Raw genomic sequence first — 17,991 nt, 5'->3', positions numbered from 1 at the left:
ATTTTCTTACTTAGTTTCAAATAAATTTGATCCATATAAACCCAAATTGAAGTCAATCTCTCCCATAGGTTTTTTTGTTGTTAATGGAGCGGTATGTGTGACATTGTATCAATAGTGATGCGGGACACATGATTCTTGGGTTGTGTGTTATCAACAACTGTGTTTTGGTGCCATTGATTACAATTGCATTTTGGTGGAAGTATGTTGTGATTTCATTTAGGTCTTGTTGTGCTTTAGAGAGAGCCGTGTTGATGTCTGTGTGGATTGTTAGTAGCGCAGTGTCATCTGCATACTGAATATTTGACTTCTTATGGCCATGTTACGAACATCATTAACATATATGTTGAATAGAGTGGGTGATAATATGCCACTTGAAGGAAACCGTGTTTTATTTGTATACCCCTGGCTGTGACATGTACCTATTTTTGTTACTTGTGTTCTGTTTGAGAGGTAGTTCCTGAACCATGTATGCAGTGTTCCTCTTATACCTATTGAGTATAGTTTGGTGAGTGTTCAAGTATCAAATGCTTTGGTTAAGTCAAGAAGTATAAGGATGGCATATTTGTTTTTGTCGAGAGCAATGTTTATTGCGTTGACAATATCGTCTAATAATTTGATGATGTTGTAACTTCTGTAAATAGTTCTGTAGTCTGCTTTGTGTTATTTTTTCTAGAAGTTTTGAAATGACTGGTAGCTATTGGTCTGCAGTTCTGAGTATTGCTTCTTTTATCATGTTTGTAAACTGGTATAATTATTGCAGTTTTTAGTTGTTGATAATAATAATAATAATAATAATAATAATAATAATAATAATAATAATATACCTGTTAGAATGTAGGACCATAAGCTGACAGTAATAATGACAAAGGGTGGATGGGAGCTGTATAACAATTTTCCAAAAGTGTTACTTGAGATTAAAAGAGCTCTGACTATTCTCCCTGGGCATTAGAAGAGGATTTTGGAATGAATATAACATATAGGCAGTGATGTGTTGGGACCAGCTCACACCGGCTTGTGCGAGCCGGTTGTTAATGTTTTCAAGTCGGGTGAGCCGGTTATTAAAATTCTTTAGGAAAGGAAAGATGTTGAATGATGGTATATAGTTTTTCTCGTAAATATTTTGAAATTGTATAACAAACACTTACATATATTATTATTATTATTATTATTATCAAAAATAAATGCATAAAGGAGAATTCACAAAACACAAACTCAATTTACGAACAGGAATTTGGAAACGATTTTATTTAATAAACAATGTCTGTATTCATTAAAACACAAACACGTTATCAAAACTCTCGAACTGGGTATTTGAATAAACAATAATGCCTTATTTTTTGGTGAATTTCCAAGAACTTGTAACATTAAGTTCTTGGAAATGCAACATTGTTGCACTATTGATAAATACAAAAATTCATCGCAACGGCTACAGTCTCAGGTCATTTGATTGACTACGAGTGGTAGTATTAGTGTTACATTTTTTTTGTTCAGAATTTCATTTGATAATAGGTAAGTTGTAGGTAATATAGGAAAATTTTCTTTAATATATGTTTTTATTTCAGTTTTTTCTTTATTTTTAATAATTAAAATAATTTTAATCAGGGTTAGAGTTTTGCGGTCGAAAAAAGTGGATAGCCGTTAGTTGAAAAAATGAAATAGAACGAAACTTCTTAAACATTAAAAGGACAAAATTTGAAGAATCAGAAACAAAGACATCTGAAGATACAATAGAACTTTGTGAAGAATCAAATCTTTCATAAAGCGAGCTGGTTCTTAAACATAAAGCAAGCCGGTTGTTAAAAATTTACCAACACACCACTGCATATAGGTATCAGTTAAGCAATAGGTTAATAACTCAAATATTTCATCACCGTCACAGAAATGAAACATCGACAAGGACACAATATAAAAACCAGGTTTCCAGAGAATAAGCAAGTGACAGAGAGGATCCAAAAATAAGGGTATACGTGGAACTACAAGGTTGGTGTTGAAAGTTTATTTTTCACTTGGTTAGACTATAATAAATTTAGTTTAATCCTTTATCCAAGTGTGAGCAAACAACGTTTGCGCCTGAAAGTATCTTCAGGACTGGGGTAAGGTAGTACAAGACCTGGAAACTCGTTGCAAAGGTGGAGCAAGTTAACATCACTCCTATCTCAGTATCTCCCATAATGCAAAACACATCTCCTTACAGATATGAATAATGTCCCCAGTCCTAAGATACTTTCAGGCGCAAACTTTGTTTGCTCACACTTGGATAAAGGATTAAACTAAATTTATTATAGTCTAACCAAGTGAAAAAGAAACTTTCAACATCTTTTTCTAAATCCAGAGTAATTTAATAAAAAGGTGGCACAATGTTTGGCAACTCCTATAGGTAGAGATGACCTTGCTAATGCTTTTGCCTGGTATCTCCACTTGGGCCTGGCTCCCACTGAAGAGACCTCAATAAAGGTTGAAACTAGTTTGGGTAGTGGCCCTTCCCTTAATGCATAACATTAGACATATCTGCAAGGAGATGTGTTTTGCATCATGAGAGATACTGAGATAGGAGTGCTGTTAGCTTGCTCCACCTTTGCAATGAGTTGCCCGGTGTAGTACTACCTTACCCCAGTCCTGAAGATACTTTCAGGCGTAAAGTTTGTTTGCTCACACTTGGATAAAGGATTAAACTAAATTTATTATACAATGTTGGTGATTATAAGAAGCTCAGGAGACAGCTGGCAGGTGTAGCATGGAATGAGGAGTTGGCTGGAAAGAAGAGTAATGCTGCTTCGGTGTTATTCAAGAACTATCTAGTAGAAGCAATGTCTAAATGTATTCCAAGTGTCAAGACGTTAAATAAGAGAAGTGTGAAATGGTTGAATGAAGAGATTAAGCATGTAATATAGAGGAAAAAGCATTATTGAGGCAACATAACAGGAATGGTAACAATCAATTTCATGAGGAAGTACAAAGAACGGGCAAGGACAGTGACTTGACAGGTAAGGGTAGCAAAAGTGAAGTATGCGCAGCATTTAGCTCATGTAGCCAAAAAGAATTTTTTCTTTCGATATGTAGCCAACAAAAAAAGGAATGATTACGGAAGGATGATATTGACTGAAGAACATGGTATAAGAACAATGGCTGAAGGATATAGTTGAGAGATTTAATGAGCAGTTAATAAAGGTTACGAGAGTTTGAGAGCAGCAGATGATGAGGAGGGGGAGGAGATACTGACTGTAAGCAAGCAAGAGATATATGAGGAATTGAGCAAACTTGATGTTAATAAGACTGTGGGACTTGATAATATATCACCACATATTTTGAAACAATGTGCCAGGGAGTTGGCATCTGTCTTAATATATTTGCTTGAAATGAGTCTTGCACTGGGTCAAGTTCTGAAGGAGTGGAAGGAAGGCCAGATTGTGCTGCTTCATAAGGGTGGTGACAGAACTCAAACATCGAATTATAGCTATCTGTGTGTCAGTTGTTGTGGTTAAAGTATAGGAGAAGCTGGTGAGACCAGGATCCAGTATTGAGTTGACAACAATGGTGAAATCTTTGATGGACAGCATCAATTTGCTAATTGGCGATCAAGTTTTAATAATATGCTTACTTATTACAATAAGGTGACAGCTTCATTGGACAAAGGAGATGGATATATGCAGTAGTACACTTAGATGTTGCAAAGGCTTTTGATAGATTACTACATGACAAGTTGATAGTCCAACTACAGTGGATGGGGTTGGATATTAGTCTGTTGCATTGGATCAGAGATTCCAATCTATCAGCAAGATGTGTATAGGGGAGCAAATCCCGGAAGAGGAAATTCACTAGTGGTGTGCCTCAGGGGTATGTTTTAGGGGTCAGTGCTGTTTAACCTGTATGTTAATGATATTGGGGAAGATCTGTATGGGGGATATTCAGTTGTTTGCAGATGATGCAAAGTTGGGTTGAACTATGAGGAGTAGATCAGATGTTGAGGCCATACAAGAAGACTTGAATAGACTGAGTGAATGGATATGGGAGTGGGAATACTAGTTCAATGTTGCAAAATGTAAGGTTATAAAATTTGGGAAACAAAGATGGGAATGTATAATTTACACTTGGTGGGGATAAGTTGTTGGAGGTGAGGGAAATAAGAGATTTTGGGGTAATGGTAGATAAGGATTTAAAATTTAGAGGACACATCAAAATTGTGAGGATAACACAATGAATTCTGGGAATAATGCAGAGGACACTGAGTTGTCGAAGTAAGGAAATTCTTGTTTCATTGTATAAGGTCTTGATTAAACCACATATGGATGGACAACTGTGCACAGATTTGGTCACCTGATTTTTAAAAGGATGAAGAGTTATTGGAAACGGTCCAGAGGCAATTGGCTAATGTAATTTCTAATCTCTGGCATGTTGAATATGAGGAAAGGTTGAGAAGATGCAATTTATAGAGTCTAGTTGATAGGAAGAAGAGGGGCAATATGACAGACAAAAAAGTTGGTGAGGGGTATTATAGGATCAATGTTGAAGAGATTTTTCATAAAATGGTGGGAGATCAGGGGAAAACAAGAGGTCATCCCTGGAAGCTTTGTAAGGAGAATGTGAAGAAGAGAGTGAGAAGCAATTTTTTTGCGTGCAGAGTTGTGAATGATTGGAATGCCATGCCTGAGAGTGGTGTCTGCAGAGATTTTGAATGTGTTTAAGGTGAAGCATGATGAGCTGTGTGTGCATGACAAAAGGTCCTCATCTAGGAGGTCCTTTTTTAATATAATCCTTCAGCACGTTTAAAAATTCTGAGATTTGAAAACAAATGGTCCTTACTATTATTACCCTAAGACCCCCCATAGAGTCATACTTAGGATAATAATAGTAAGGGCCATTTGTTTTCAAATCTCAGAATTTTTAAACATGCTGAAGGATTTCATTAAAACATTTTCTAACAATACCATTAAACTGGAAATAGATTCAACATATGAACACATAGATTCATTTGAATTGATTCTTAGCTTAGTAGTCTTGTATGAAGTTTCTTACAAGTAAATATTGTTAGTAAATGACTACAAAATAAATGCATGCATGTGGGTGGATATTGCAATAAAACATATCAGAAAGCTATAAGAATTTTTTTCAATTATAAGACAGATTTGCTATTGGATGCATTACTGAAGTACCACTATAACTTCAGTAAATGAGTAGAATGAACTGCCAATGTCTGATGAAAGAGTTGGTAAGAGACTCAATTGATGAGTATTTGGGCTCCATGAAAATGCCAATTCAATAAATAATAATAATAATAATAAAGTGTAATTAGGTATAATATACAAGATAATCAAACTTTTGATTGACTTGTGGATTAAACCACAATTATCCAAAAATTTGATTAACCTGTTAATTATGCTCAAGATGAATAATATGCATTTGTTCTCCAGAATTATTATTATAATTAATATAATTATTATAATTATATATTATTTATACAATTATATATTATATATAATAATATATTATTATAATTATTATTATTATACTCCTCAAGGAAGGTTAACACTAAGGAACACAAAGTCTATCATACCACTCCTTAAAATCAGTATGCATGTTCACCACCCTCTCAGGGAATGCATTCCATGCTCCTACCACTCTTCATGCAAAAAACTTACTTCAAACCCTTTTACTTACCAATTCTTTTTCAACTTCATGGGATGGTCTATTGTCCTTTTTCCTTACCCTTGTTTTAACATATGAAAAATCTCCTCAGTATTAGGATAATAATAATCCTCCAAGAGCTTAAATATCTCAAAAATATCCCATCCTCTTTGCCTTCTATCCACCAAACTCTGCAATCTGCATGCCCTCAGTCTATCCTCATAATGAATGTGTACAGTTCTGACATCATTTTTGTTATTATCTCTGTGTCCTCTCCAAGGTTACTTCATACCCCTTCAAATCCCACAGAAATCTAGATGAGGTCTAATCAAAGCTTTATACAAGAGACAGTACACTTTTATCTCATGTAGTCGATATTCTTTTCAACATGGAAATCTGGAATTCTCTGATATGGCTTCATAACCTTGCAATATGTCCTTGGAATTTTAAATCTCTACCTACAATCATTCTAAGATCCCTTCATTCCTCCACTTCTTCCAGTATAACTCCACCAAGTGAGTAAGAAGTATCCCATCTGTGGATCCCAAATTTTAAAACCTTACATTTAGTTGCATTAAATTTTCTTCCTTTACTGACCCGTCCAGCTTATTCAAATCTCTCAAAAAAGCCAAAACATCAGCACTATTACTTATAACCTTCATATTATCTGTAAAGAATATATCCCTGTAATCCTGTGGCAATATTATTCAGAGAGTCAATCCCAAGTCCTATTGACTAGCTTGATATCCAAAACTATATGATGCAACATAAATATCAACTTGTCATGTGACACCCTGTCAAATGCCTTGGAAAAATCCAAAAAATGACAGTGTATGCCTTACCTTAATGCACTGTTCTTGTTACTCTATTGTAAAAGATAACCAGATTACTAAAACAAGACAGCTCTTTAACAAATACATGCTGGCTTGCATAAATAATAGCATCTCATCTCACCAATTCTGTATAAGAGTTCTTAACAATTTTTCCAAAAATCTTAACTACAGAAGAAATACAAACAGGGATATATTTTGATATCGCTATTCTTCCTATTACAAGTCCTATTGACTAGCTTGATATCTAAAACTATATGATGCAACATAAATATCAACTTGTCATGTGACACCCTGTCAAATGCCTTGGAAAAATCCAAAAAATGACAGTGTATGCCTTACCTTAATGCACTGTCTTGTTCTCTATTGTAAAAGGTAACCAGATTACTAAAACAAGACAGCTCTTTAACAAATACATGCTGGCTTGCATAAATAATAGTATCTCATCTCACGAATTCTGCATAAGAGTTCTTAACAATTTTTCCAAAAATCTTAACTACAGAAGAAATACAAACAGGGATATATTTTGATATCTCTATTCTTCCACCACCTTTATGCAATGCTGCTATCTTACTCACCTTCCATTCTCCAGGAACCTACTCCATTGCAAGACTTTCATTAAACAGCCAAGTTAATGACACAGTCAGTTCCATAGTACATTCCCTTAAAACACATGGTGAAATTCCAACTAGCCTTATTGACATTGAGTATACCTAGTATTTGGAATACATCCTCTTCAATCACTTTCAAAACTCACCACTCATTATTCTTCTAGGAATAAAGCCTGTAGTACAGGGTGGAACACTTTGGTTACAAAGCAAATGACATAGCTGAGCTTCCCATCTCCACCTAGCAAGATAATCCATCTACTATCATTTTTTCTCCTAGCCGCATAGTGAAAATGTATCTTGGGATTCTCCTTAGATTACGGGGCCAGTCTCCTCTCATATTCTAATTTTTTTCTTCTTAGAATACTAGTGACTTTCCTAGCTTGAGCCTTATATTCCTAATGCAACTATCCTCCACCCCCTCTCTTTATATGCCTTCCATAATCTCTCTTCTTCCATGATTACCCTTTTATTTCTTTTGACATCCATTTGACTCCAAATTGCTCTATCTTCTTCACTCGAGGTATACACTCTGTCATTACTGTCAACAATTTTTTCTTTCAGTATCTCCCATGCATTAATGATCCCTCTTCTTTTAAATTCTTTCATCCATTGTAACGCAGCAAGCTTGTTTCTAAATCTACGATAGTCACCTGCCTTATAATTCCCCATAATTTCCTTCTGCTTTGATACCTCCCCATACCTATTCATCCTCCAGGTCACTCTCACCAAGTATGTTATCTCAATCACAATCAGATCCTCTGATGCTATGACAAAATCCAGAAGTTGTGATCCTCATGTTCCATCAGCTACATGATGCCTAAGACAGCTGTCCCTCAAGAATTCCAAATATTCAGTTCTCTCATTACTGCATGCTGTCTCCTCTTCCCAGTTTATATCACTATAGTTGAAGTCCCCCATAATGATCATTCACAAAAATAATTTGCCCAAACATTTCCTGCTTATCACCATCTATATTCCCTGGTCTGTAGCAACATACCATTAAATATCTTGTTCTGTAAACATCAATCTCACACCATATACTCTCAAAACCATTGGTGTTATTTCCACTGATATTATCCACTGTGAGAGTACACAGTTCATCTCTTATCACAAGTAACACTCCGCCACCAAATTTACCTATTGTGCTGAAATATGCTATACTCTTTGATTTCTATTATTATTATTATCTGAGACCTCCAGGGTATCAAGGATTCATTGAGGAGTCTATAAATTGCCCAAACCAACTCTCACACCTTCCCTTAAATTCATTCACACTAGATGCACTCACTATCCCTAAAGACAAACTATTTCACTCACTCACTGCTCTCTGAGAGATAAACCTAGCTCTAACCCCTTACTTGACTGTGAATGGAGTTTAACTGCAATGGAGTTTGCCCCTGTGTTGTCCTCTCCCCAACCTTCCATATAGTGAAAAATTTCATCAGACGATATCCTATAACACCCATTCAAAAGTTTATAGACCTCTATCATATCACCCCCTCTTTCTCATTAACCAGAGTCTGTAATCCACATACTCACAATCTGTCTTCATAATCTAAATCCCATAATCTGGATATAATCTTTGTAACTCTTCTTTGCATCATTTCCACAGCTTCTTTATCCGTTTGGAATCCAGGAGACAAATCTGCACACAATAATCTAGGTGTGGTCATATCAAAGCCTTATAAAGAGGGAAAATGACTTCCTTATCCTTAGATCTCAAGGTTTGCTTCAACATTGCAATTATTCTCTGAGTTATATTTGCAACTTTTGCTATATGACCTTTGAACTTCAAATTCCTCTCCACCAATATGCCAAGATCCCTTACCTCCTGAGTTTCTTGTAACATAACTCCGCTAGTGTAATATGTCACTGGAAATGTCATCTCGCCAAAATGTATAACTTTACACTTACTAACATTAAACTGATTATATAACTTTTATATAATCAGTTTAATGTTAAGTCAAACCAAGTTTCACTGATACCAATAACCTTTGGAGAGACTCAGTCAATCAATGCCACAAACTCATTCCCTTATTTATAATGCTCCTAGCATTAGTATACAGAAAAAATAGCATATTGCCAGCCTTCTTATAGCCATTATTACTCCCCTCATATTTCACCTGACTCTGTAATATAGTGCACACCACCCTCATTTCTCAAGTCGCTGTCTCAACATGAGACTATCCCTGCAACATTCCCCCAGTACAAATTTAGTTTTTCTGTCCTGACATGCACACTCGCCTAGAAAACAATGGTCTCTCCAAATGCCTTCACCTTTCTGCATTCAAATGCAATCTGTCTCATGCATACAGCTCCCTTCTATCCTCAAACATACTCCACTTATCCACATATTACAGACCCCTTTTCCTTCATTTTCTTGCTATCATCTCATTTGTCATCACTGCTCCTCTCCACCACTTCACATTATCATACCAGTATGAGACATGAGGTTTGTCCCAACCATTACCACCATCTCCTATGCGCTTTCATCCCTCTTCACTGCCATTGTCACAAGCTCTATCGTTCCATCAGGCAAGCACCCCTCTGACACTCTACTCTATGCATCCCAAATCAATAAATCTCCATACATGACACTCTGAATAGATTCATTCATGCATCTCTCACTGGTCCCTAACTCTTACTGCTTGCAATCTCTCTCTCTCTCTCTCTCTCTCTCTCTCTCTCCCCCACTCTTTCTCACACCCCTCTGTCCCTTGCCTCCATGCTTCTCATCTTTCTGCAATTTCCTCTCGTCCACTGTCTCTCCTATTCTCTCACATGCCTCTTGCCCTTGCTCTCTGATGCTGTTGTCTTACACCTGCTCTCATTCCTCTCACACTAACCTCTCTATTCTCCCAATATCTTCATTCAACTCCTCAACTCAGTCTTCATTCTTCCATCTCCTTCCTCAGCAGTTCTATTTCTCTCTCCACACATTCTGCTTTCAGTTCCCATTCACAGACACAATCATGGCTATTAGACTCTGTCTGCTAAACTACACAAAGTTAAATCTATATGAAGATCTTTAACATCTCTCCATCCTCCAACACACTACTGGCATCCACAAATCTGGAATCATATCAATATATATATTTTATGCATAATATTAGAAAACAACTGATCATGTAAACAAATATTTTGCATCATTAGAAAATCTATACATTACCAAGTACTGTAACTTTGCAATAGCATGTATCAAATCCAGATTTATTCTTCAAATGCACCTTATACTGAGAGGTATCATCTCTCACTGCATTAGTTACAGCTAAAACAGCATAAGTATCTCCAATCTACAAAAATTGCCAAGATAAAATATGTTATACAATTTAAACAATTATGTGGGAAACTTAAATAGAAGATTACATTTCAGAGGAATAGATTATATCAGTAATCCAAACTAAATATTTTAATTATATTAGAGATTTGGAATTAGGACAGTAGCAGAAGCTTGAAATGCGATGGGTATGAGCATTTGACATGAATATATATATGAAATATTTAGCAAGGTATTATCATGGTTCCAAGAATGCAAAGCAAAATTAACATAAGATTTATATTGATGTTAGAACAGAAGGGGTTTTTTTTTTTTTTTTTTGTAAAAGTTCCTATCAAAAAAAAGAAAAAGGTTTAAAACCAATATAAAGTTTTTAACTTGATTACAAAGTAAATTATATGCAAAAAGAAATTATACTCTTGTTTTATACCTTAGCATGAGGAAACAAATTTTGTGTCAGAAATATCTTCACAACTGGCTGTCTGTTTCAGTGAGGAAATACCGTGAGTAGACATATTAATTAAAATTATAATAACAGAAATTAACTCACATAAAATATTATTTATTAGTAGAATTTTCACCCAAGTATCACAGGCATCTTCAGTACATGTAATAAGCTAATTAAACAATAACTGACAATTATTTAAAATAAAGAGCCAATAGGCTTCATTTCGGTGATGTAAACATTATTTAAATTAAGAGGATATTAAATCCCACATTGTTTTAAAACCGAATAAGAAACTCAAAGATCGGAATCAAAGAGTTTCATGCTGAATATAGTAACTATAAAAGTATCGGCAACTACTAGCGTAAGCTAAAGCACGTAGTTCAAGTACGTGGTACAAACTAGGGCAACTTGTTGCAAAGGTGGAGAAAGTTCTGATTGCTATTCTTAGTATTTCACATAATGTAAAGCCCATCTCCTAGGAGATGTATGATGTTATACATTATACATTATGGATAGATAGTTTCTAGTGGTTGACCTTTCAACATATGCTTTAAAAATAATTATTTTTTAAATAAACTTCAAATACATACTGTTTCAGAATATATAATTGGTAATTTGTATACACAGAAGATACATAATGGACAAAAGATTAAGAAAGGGCCACAGTGAACACCTCAAACCACAGGTTGTCTAACTTCCCCATTCCTGGTCTATCCCATATCAATGCTTTAAAACATTGAACTCTTAAACTTAATACATGTCCATTCACCAAGTATGTCCTAGCCCTCTTGTAAAGTTAAACATCTGCTCTGTTTTTCATACTACAAATTGTCTTCCCAATTTTGCATCTATAAATAACTGCATATCACAAAACCTTTCCCCATATCACTAACACAGAAGATAAACAGCAGCAGCAGTACTAAAGCAGACCTCTGGAGCCCACCACAAGCTACTCTCATCTTCTGGAATATTGCTTTCCCCATACACAACTTGCTGATCTATCAGAATTCCAATCTAACACAGAAATCTAATTATTATTATTATTATTATCCCAAGACCTCATGGAGTCAAAGACTCATCTGAGAGGTCTTTTTATCACACACACACAGCTCGTCATACCGTGCCTTGAACACATTCAAACTCCTTGCAGACACCACACTCTCAGGCAAGGCATTCCAATCATTTACAACTCTGCATGAAAAAAAAACATACCTCTCACTCCACAATTCACATCCCCAACTCACACCCTCTTTATACAGTTCCCAGAAAAGACCTCTGGTTCTCCCACTATTTTCTGTAGAACTTCTCCAGCATTGATCCTATAACAACTCCTTACCAACTTTTAGGTCTCTATCATATCTCCCCTCTTCCTCCTGTTCACCAGACTCTGCAAATTACAACTTCTCAATCTCTCCTCATACTCGGCATTCCAGAGGTCAGAAACTACCTTAGTTAGTCGCCTTTGGATCCTTTCCAACATCTCTTCATCCTTCTGAAAACCAGGTGACCAAATCTGGGCACAACAGTCCTTATGATTGAGACTTATTGTTAAGGGGTGCTTATCAAATAGATACCAAGGATGTTTTTTCAAAGGACTGAAGAAGAGAAGGGGATAGAGACAATAGGTCATTCTTGGTATTTGTATAAAGGTGTAGTGCGTAAGAGGGTGTGGCATGACTTTTATGTATGAAGAGTGGTTGGTGAATGGAATTTGTTGCCAAATAAGGTGGTGAGTGTGCAATCTTACTATTACCTTCCTCAATGAGTTCTGATTCTACGAGGTGTTTGTATAATAATAATAATAACTAACTTACCAAATTATATTTTATATGATTCTATCAGTAAAAAAAAAAAAGGAGAGGGGGAATGGAAATTACAAATACTACAACCAAAAAAAGTTCCTTGTCCACACTTTCTTGCATTTGTCTGCTATATTTTGTTTGCTATAGGAATGGTTGTCAGAATTTACCAAATTCTGACAACCATTTCAACCTTAACTGAAAATTGATTTTTTGCAATCTAATAGCATGAACAGTTAGGACATCTTTAGTAGGACTTTTATGTTCATAACTCAAGCTGGGATTCCCTCTCCCACTCCACTGATCAAGTCAGTCACCTTTGGACCCTTTCCGACATCTCTTCATCCTTCTGAAAAACAGGTGACCAAATCTGGGCACAACAGTCCATGTGTGGCCTAATCACAGCCTTATACAACAAAACAAGAATCTCCCAACTTCTTCACGTCAGAGCATCTGCATCATTCCCAGAAGCCTTTGTGTTGTCTTCACAATTTTAGTTATGTACCCCCTAAATTTCAGATCCTTATCCACTATCACCCCCCAGATCTCTTATTTCCTCACCTACAACAATACATCCTCACCAAGCATAAATTCTGCATCCTATCTTTGTTCTCTAAATTTTAAAACCTTACATTTTGCAACATTGAACTCGCATCCCCATTTCCGTGCCCAATCACTCAATTTATTCAAGTCTTCTTGTAAGTCCACAACGTCTTCACTACTCTTCATGGTTCATCCCAACCTTGCATCATCTGCAAACAACTGAATATCTTCATCCAAGTCATCATCTATATCATTAATATACAAGTTAAACAATAATGGCCCTAAAACAGACCCCTGAGGCACTCCACTAGTGACTTTCCTTTTCTTGGATATCGCACCCCCATACACAACTTGTTGATACCTATCAGATAGCCAGTCTCCAATCCAATGCACTAATCTAATATCTAACCCCATCTGATCTAATTTGACTGTCAACTTATCATGAGGTACTCTATCAAAAACCTTTGTAAAATCCAAGTATATTACTGTGTATCCTTCTCCTCTGTCCAAGGAAGCAGTCACTTTTATTGTAATAAGTAAGTAGTTACTAAAACATGACCTCCCTTTAGCAAATCCATGCTGTCCATCAAAGATATTACCATTGTTGTCAACCCAACTCTGGATCCTAGTTCTCACAAGCTTATCCAACGACTTAACCACAACACCTGACACACAGATAGGCCTATAGTTTGATTCTTGAGTTTGATCACCTCCTATATGAAGTGGCACAATCTTGCCCTCCTTCCACTCCTTAGGAACTTGACTGAGTGCAAGAGTCGCATTAAAAAAATATGTCAAGGCAGGTATCAACTCCCTGGCACATTCCTTCAGAGTATGTGATGATATATTATCAAGTCCCACAGCCTTATTAACATCTAATTTACTCAACTCCCCATACACCTCTTGTTCACTTACAGTCAGTCTCTTCTCCCTATCATCTACTGCTCTTAATCTCTCCATGAAGTCACATTCACAAGATTGAAAGATCTTTATGAACTGCTCATTAAATATCTCCACCACACATTCTGCAACAGCTGTCATTATACCATTTTCTCTTATCAATGTCATCCTTCCATAATCATTCTTTTTTTTGCTGGTTACATATTGAAAGAACTCCTTAGGATTCTTTTTGACTTCATTAGCTAACTGCTGTTCATACCTCTCTTTGACTACCCTCACCAACCAAGTCACCCTTTTTGCCTGGTCTTTGTAGACCTCATGGAATTGGTTATTTCCACTTCTCTTATGCTGCCTCCACAATGCCCTCTTTCTCTGTATCGCATGCTTAATCTCTTTATTCATCCATTTCACACCTACCTTATTTAACCTTCTCACCCTTGGAATACATTCAGACATTGCATCTAAATGATAGTTTTTGAAAATCCCCCAAGCTGCATTGATCTCATTTCCAGATAACTCCTCATTCCATGCTACATGTGCAAGCTGTCTCCTGAGCTCTTCATATTCACCCCCCCCCCTCCTTGTAGTTCCACTTACTCTTTTCTCACAGAGGTCCTCACACTGCTGGCAACCACCCAGGTAATCATCTCATGGTCACTCTCTCACCAATTGGTGGATGATTTGACACCTCATGTATAATTACATCCTCTGATGAGATGACCAAATCCAAGACCCTCAATCCTCGCATGCTGTCTGTTACATACTGTCTGAGGTAGTTATCCCTCAAAAACTCAAGAAACTCATTTTCTTTACTTCCAGTTGCTATCTCATCTAATCGCCCATAATGATCACCCGTTTCTTATTTGCTTGGCTAATTTGATTATTCGGTATCACCACCAATAAACATTACCTGGTCTATAACAACATCCAACCAAGTATTTGATTCAATTTCCCTCTATCTCACACCATACTGCCTCATAACCACTGGCACTATTTCCCTCTTGCATCTCTACTTTATATGGACATAACTCTTTCTCTATCATCAATAACACTCCCCCTTCCTTTTTACCCCTTCTGTCCTCACGAAACACATCATAACCCTTCCATCTCTATTCCTGTTAGGTTGTCATCCTCTTCCAACCATGTCTCACTTATTCCAACAATCTTTGGGTAAACAGATGCAATTAGTGCAACCATTTCATCTGCCTTGTTTTTTTATACTTCTAGCATTTGTACACAAACACAACAGCTCATTTTTGGATCTACAGCTAGTTCCACTTATACCTCTCACTTGATGTGATTTCTCTATGCTCGACTGGGGCCATTTCCCTTTCTGCTTATTCATTTTAAAACCTTTTTCAATTCCAACTGTTTCCTATTGATCCCAGGTCATCCCATTCCTTTCCTGTCTACACATGCTGTCACCTCCTCTCAGAGCATCCACCTTTCTCATGCTGTGTACCCCTGTCCAGCCTGAGCTTCCCCATTTCCCTGATCTTCTTGTACACCCATTCTCTCATTTTCTGTACTCATAACACTTACTTCCTCATTTATAACCACCTCTTCAATCTCCTGCTCTTCCACATCACTTCCTGCATGATCTGATTCATTCTCTCTCACTCTACTCACTTCTCTAACTTCCAGCAACAGCAGTCTCTCCAAGTGACTCACACCATAGCCACTCGAATGCAGTCCATCATTCCCATACAGTTAACTTTGTCCTTCAAACTCATCCCACACATTAACAAAGTGTACTATTCAACTCCCATCCATTCTAATTTAATTACCAACTTGTAATGTGGCAATCTATGAAAGGTTTTTACAAAATCTAAATAAACCACTGTGTATGCATCTTCTTTGTAAATGCATTTATTACTTTTTATAATAAGCAAGTAGACTGCTAAAATACATGCTTTCTTCAGCACAGCCATTCTGTCCATGAAAGAATCTGCTGTTTTTAACTCGGTTCTGAATGTTAGTCCTCACTCTGACACTTTAACTACAAGTCCAGATACACAGACTGTCTTATAATTTGAAGCTTGAGTTTTGTCAACTCCCCCTTATGAAGAACAATTTTGTCCTCTTTCCACTCTTTTGAAACTTAATCCAGTTTAAGATTCATGTTAGAAAGGTATGTCAAAACTCTTTTGAAACTTAATCCAGTTTAAGATTCATGTTAGAAAGGTATGTCAAAACTCTTTTGAAACTTAATCCAGTTTAAGATTCATGTTAGAAAGGTATGTCAAAACTCTTTTGAAACTTAATCCAGTTTAAGATTCATGTTAGAAAGGTATGTCAAAGCTGTATTTAACTCCTGGGAAGTTGTTGAAAGTTTTACACTTGGTTATATTATAAATTAAAGATACCAAGAAATTATATATTTGGTTTAATCCATTATCCAAGTGTAAGCAAACAAAGTTTGTGCCTGAAGTATCTTTCAGGACTGGGCCCATTCGTGGCAGAGGTGGTATAACTTCTCATCACTTGCCTTAGTATCCCATAATGCAAAGCACATCTCCTTGCGAACATGCATAATGTTATGCAGAGATGTATAATGGTATGCATTAAGGGTCAATGCCCAGACTAGTTTCGACATTTATTAGGGTCTCATCAGTGGGAGCCAGACCCAGAGGTGGTGATACTAAGGTAAAAATAATGGAGAAGTCATATTTTCTGGGCAGTGGCCCTTCCCTTAATGCATAGCATTATACATGTCGGCAAGGAGATGTGCTTTGCATTATGGGATACTAAGGCAAGTAATGAAAAGTTATACCACCTCTGTCATGAGTTGTTCAGTTCAGATCAGTTGTTCAGGCACAAACTTTGTTTGCTTACACTTGGATAATGGATTAAACCAAGTATATAATTTCTTGGTATCTTTAATTTATGACTGCTGTGAAGATTCGCTGAAAAAAAACAAAACAAACAAAAAAAAAACGGGAGATATTTCAACCTCTAGAGCCTTATTAATAGCAAGGTTTACTCAATTTCTTGTATACCTTCTGATCTCACACAATCAGTCCTTTCTCCTTCCTTACCAGTGCAGTCAAGCATTGCATGGTATCACATTCATATAGATGAAATACCTTTACAAGTTTGCTCATTCAATGTCTTAACTATATCCTCACACTGGTTATGATGTATCAAAAGAGTTTTCTGGGATTTTTTTTTTTTTTTTTTTTTTTTTTGTCCCATTAACTAACTGCTACTCAAAATGCACTTTTGTCCTTATTAGGAAAGTCATATTTCCTGGCCTACTTTTTTGTATTCTTCATGTAATTGATTATTACCACTCACTTTGTGCTATATCCCATAATGCCTTGCTCTTTCTTAGTGTGTACCTCAATTCTTTATTTATTCATCCACTTCATACCTACTTAACTGAACTTCCTGATTCTTGGAATACATTCAGACATTACCTCTGCCAGATAGTTCTTGAGTTCTCATGCAGCATTGATCTCCCTTCTACCAATTCCTCATTCCATGATATAGCTGCAAGCTGTCTCTTCATAATCACTAGCCTTATATTTCTGCAATAATAATTCATATCCTTTCTCACAGAAGTCAAATATAGGTCAGTACTATCCAGGAGATCACTCCACAGTCACTCTCACCAACAGGAGAAAGGTTTGAAATCCTATTTATAATAACATCATGAGATGGTCATATCTAAGATCCGTGATCCTCATGAGCCCTCTTGTACATGTTCCCTAAGTAAGTTGCTTCTCAGAACTCAAGAAATTCATCTTCATTGTTTAAGATGTCTGCGTGGTTAGCCTAGTGGCTTTGTGCTTTGCAACCATATGCCTGAGGAAGGAGCGTCCTGGGTTCGATTCCCGTCGCCGATGTGAGGGAGCTTAAGGATCTTCCTCAGCCATAGCCAAGTTAGCCGGTCTTGGGCGTGGACAGCAGGGTTCCCCCCCCCCCCAGTTTATCTGGGGTTTTTCATCCCGCAAGCCGG

The 17,991-nt window shown here is 36.5% G+C and overlaps 1 protein-coding gene across 5 annotated transcripts in view; it reads right to left on the bottom strand.

Moving 5' to 3' along the window:
* The window catches only part of LOC150108743 (twitchin-like), a 2,666,638-nt gene that overhangs the window by 752,227 nt on the left and 1,896,420 nt on the right, over positions 1-17,991 (bottom strand). For all 5 annotated transcript variants that reach the window (XM_090390962.1, XM_090390961.1, XM_090390964.1 and 2 more), the window contains one exon: positions 10,233-10,356. In XM_090390962.1, coding sequence (XP_090247088.1) covers positions 10,233-10,356 — 124 coding nt within the window. The remainder of the gene's footprint in view (positions 1-10,232; positions 10,357-17,991) is intronic.

Source organism: Typopeltis vanoorti, chromosome 3, assembly GCF_054136105.1.
Source record: "Typopeltis vanoorti isolate ZY-2024b chromosome 3, IOZ_Tvanoo_1.0, whole genome shotgun sequence".
NCBI classification, from domain to species: domain Eukaryota; kingdom Metazoa; phylum Arthropoda; class Arachnida; order Uropygi; family Thelyphonidae; genus Typopeltis; species Typopeltis vanoorti.
The sequence above is the reverse complement of the archived record's forward strand: the minus strand, read 5'-3'. Positions and strand labels throughout refer to the sequence as shown.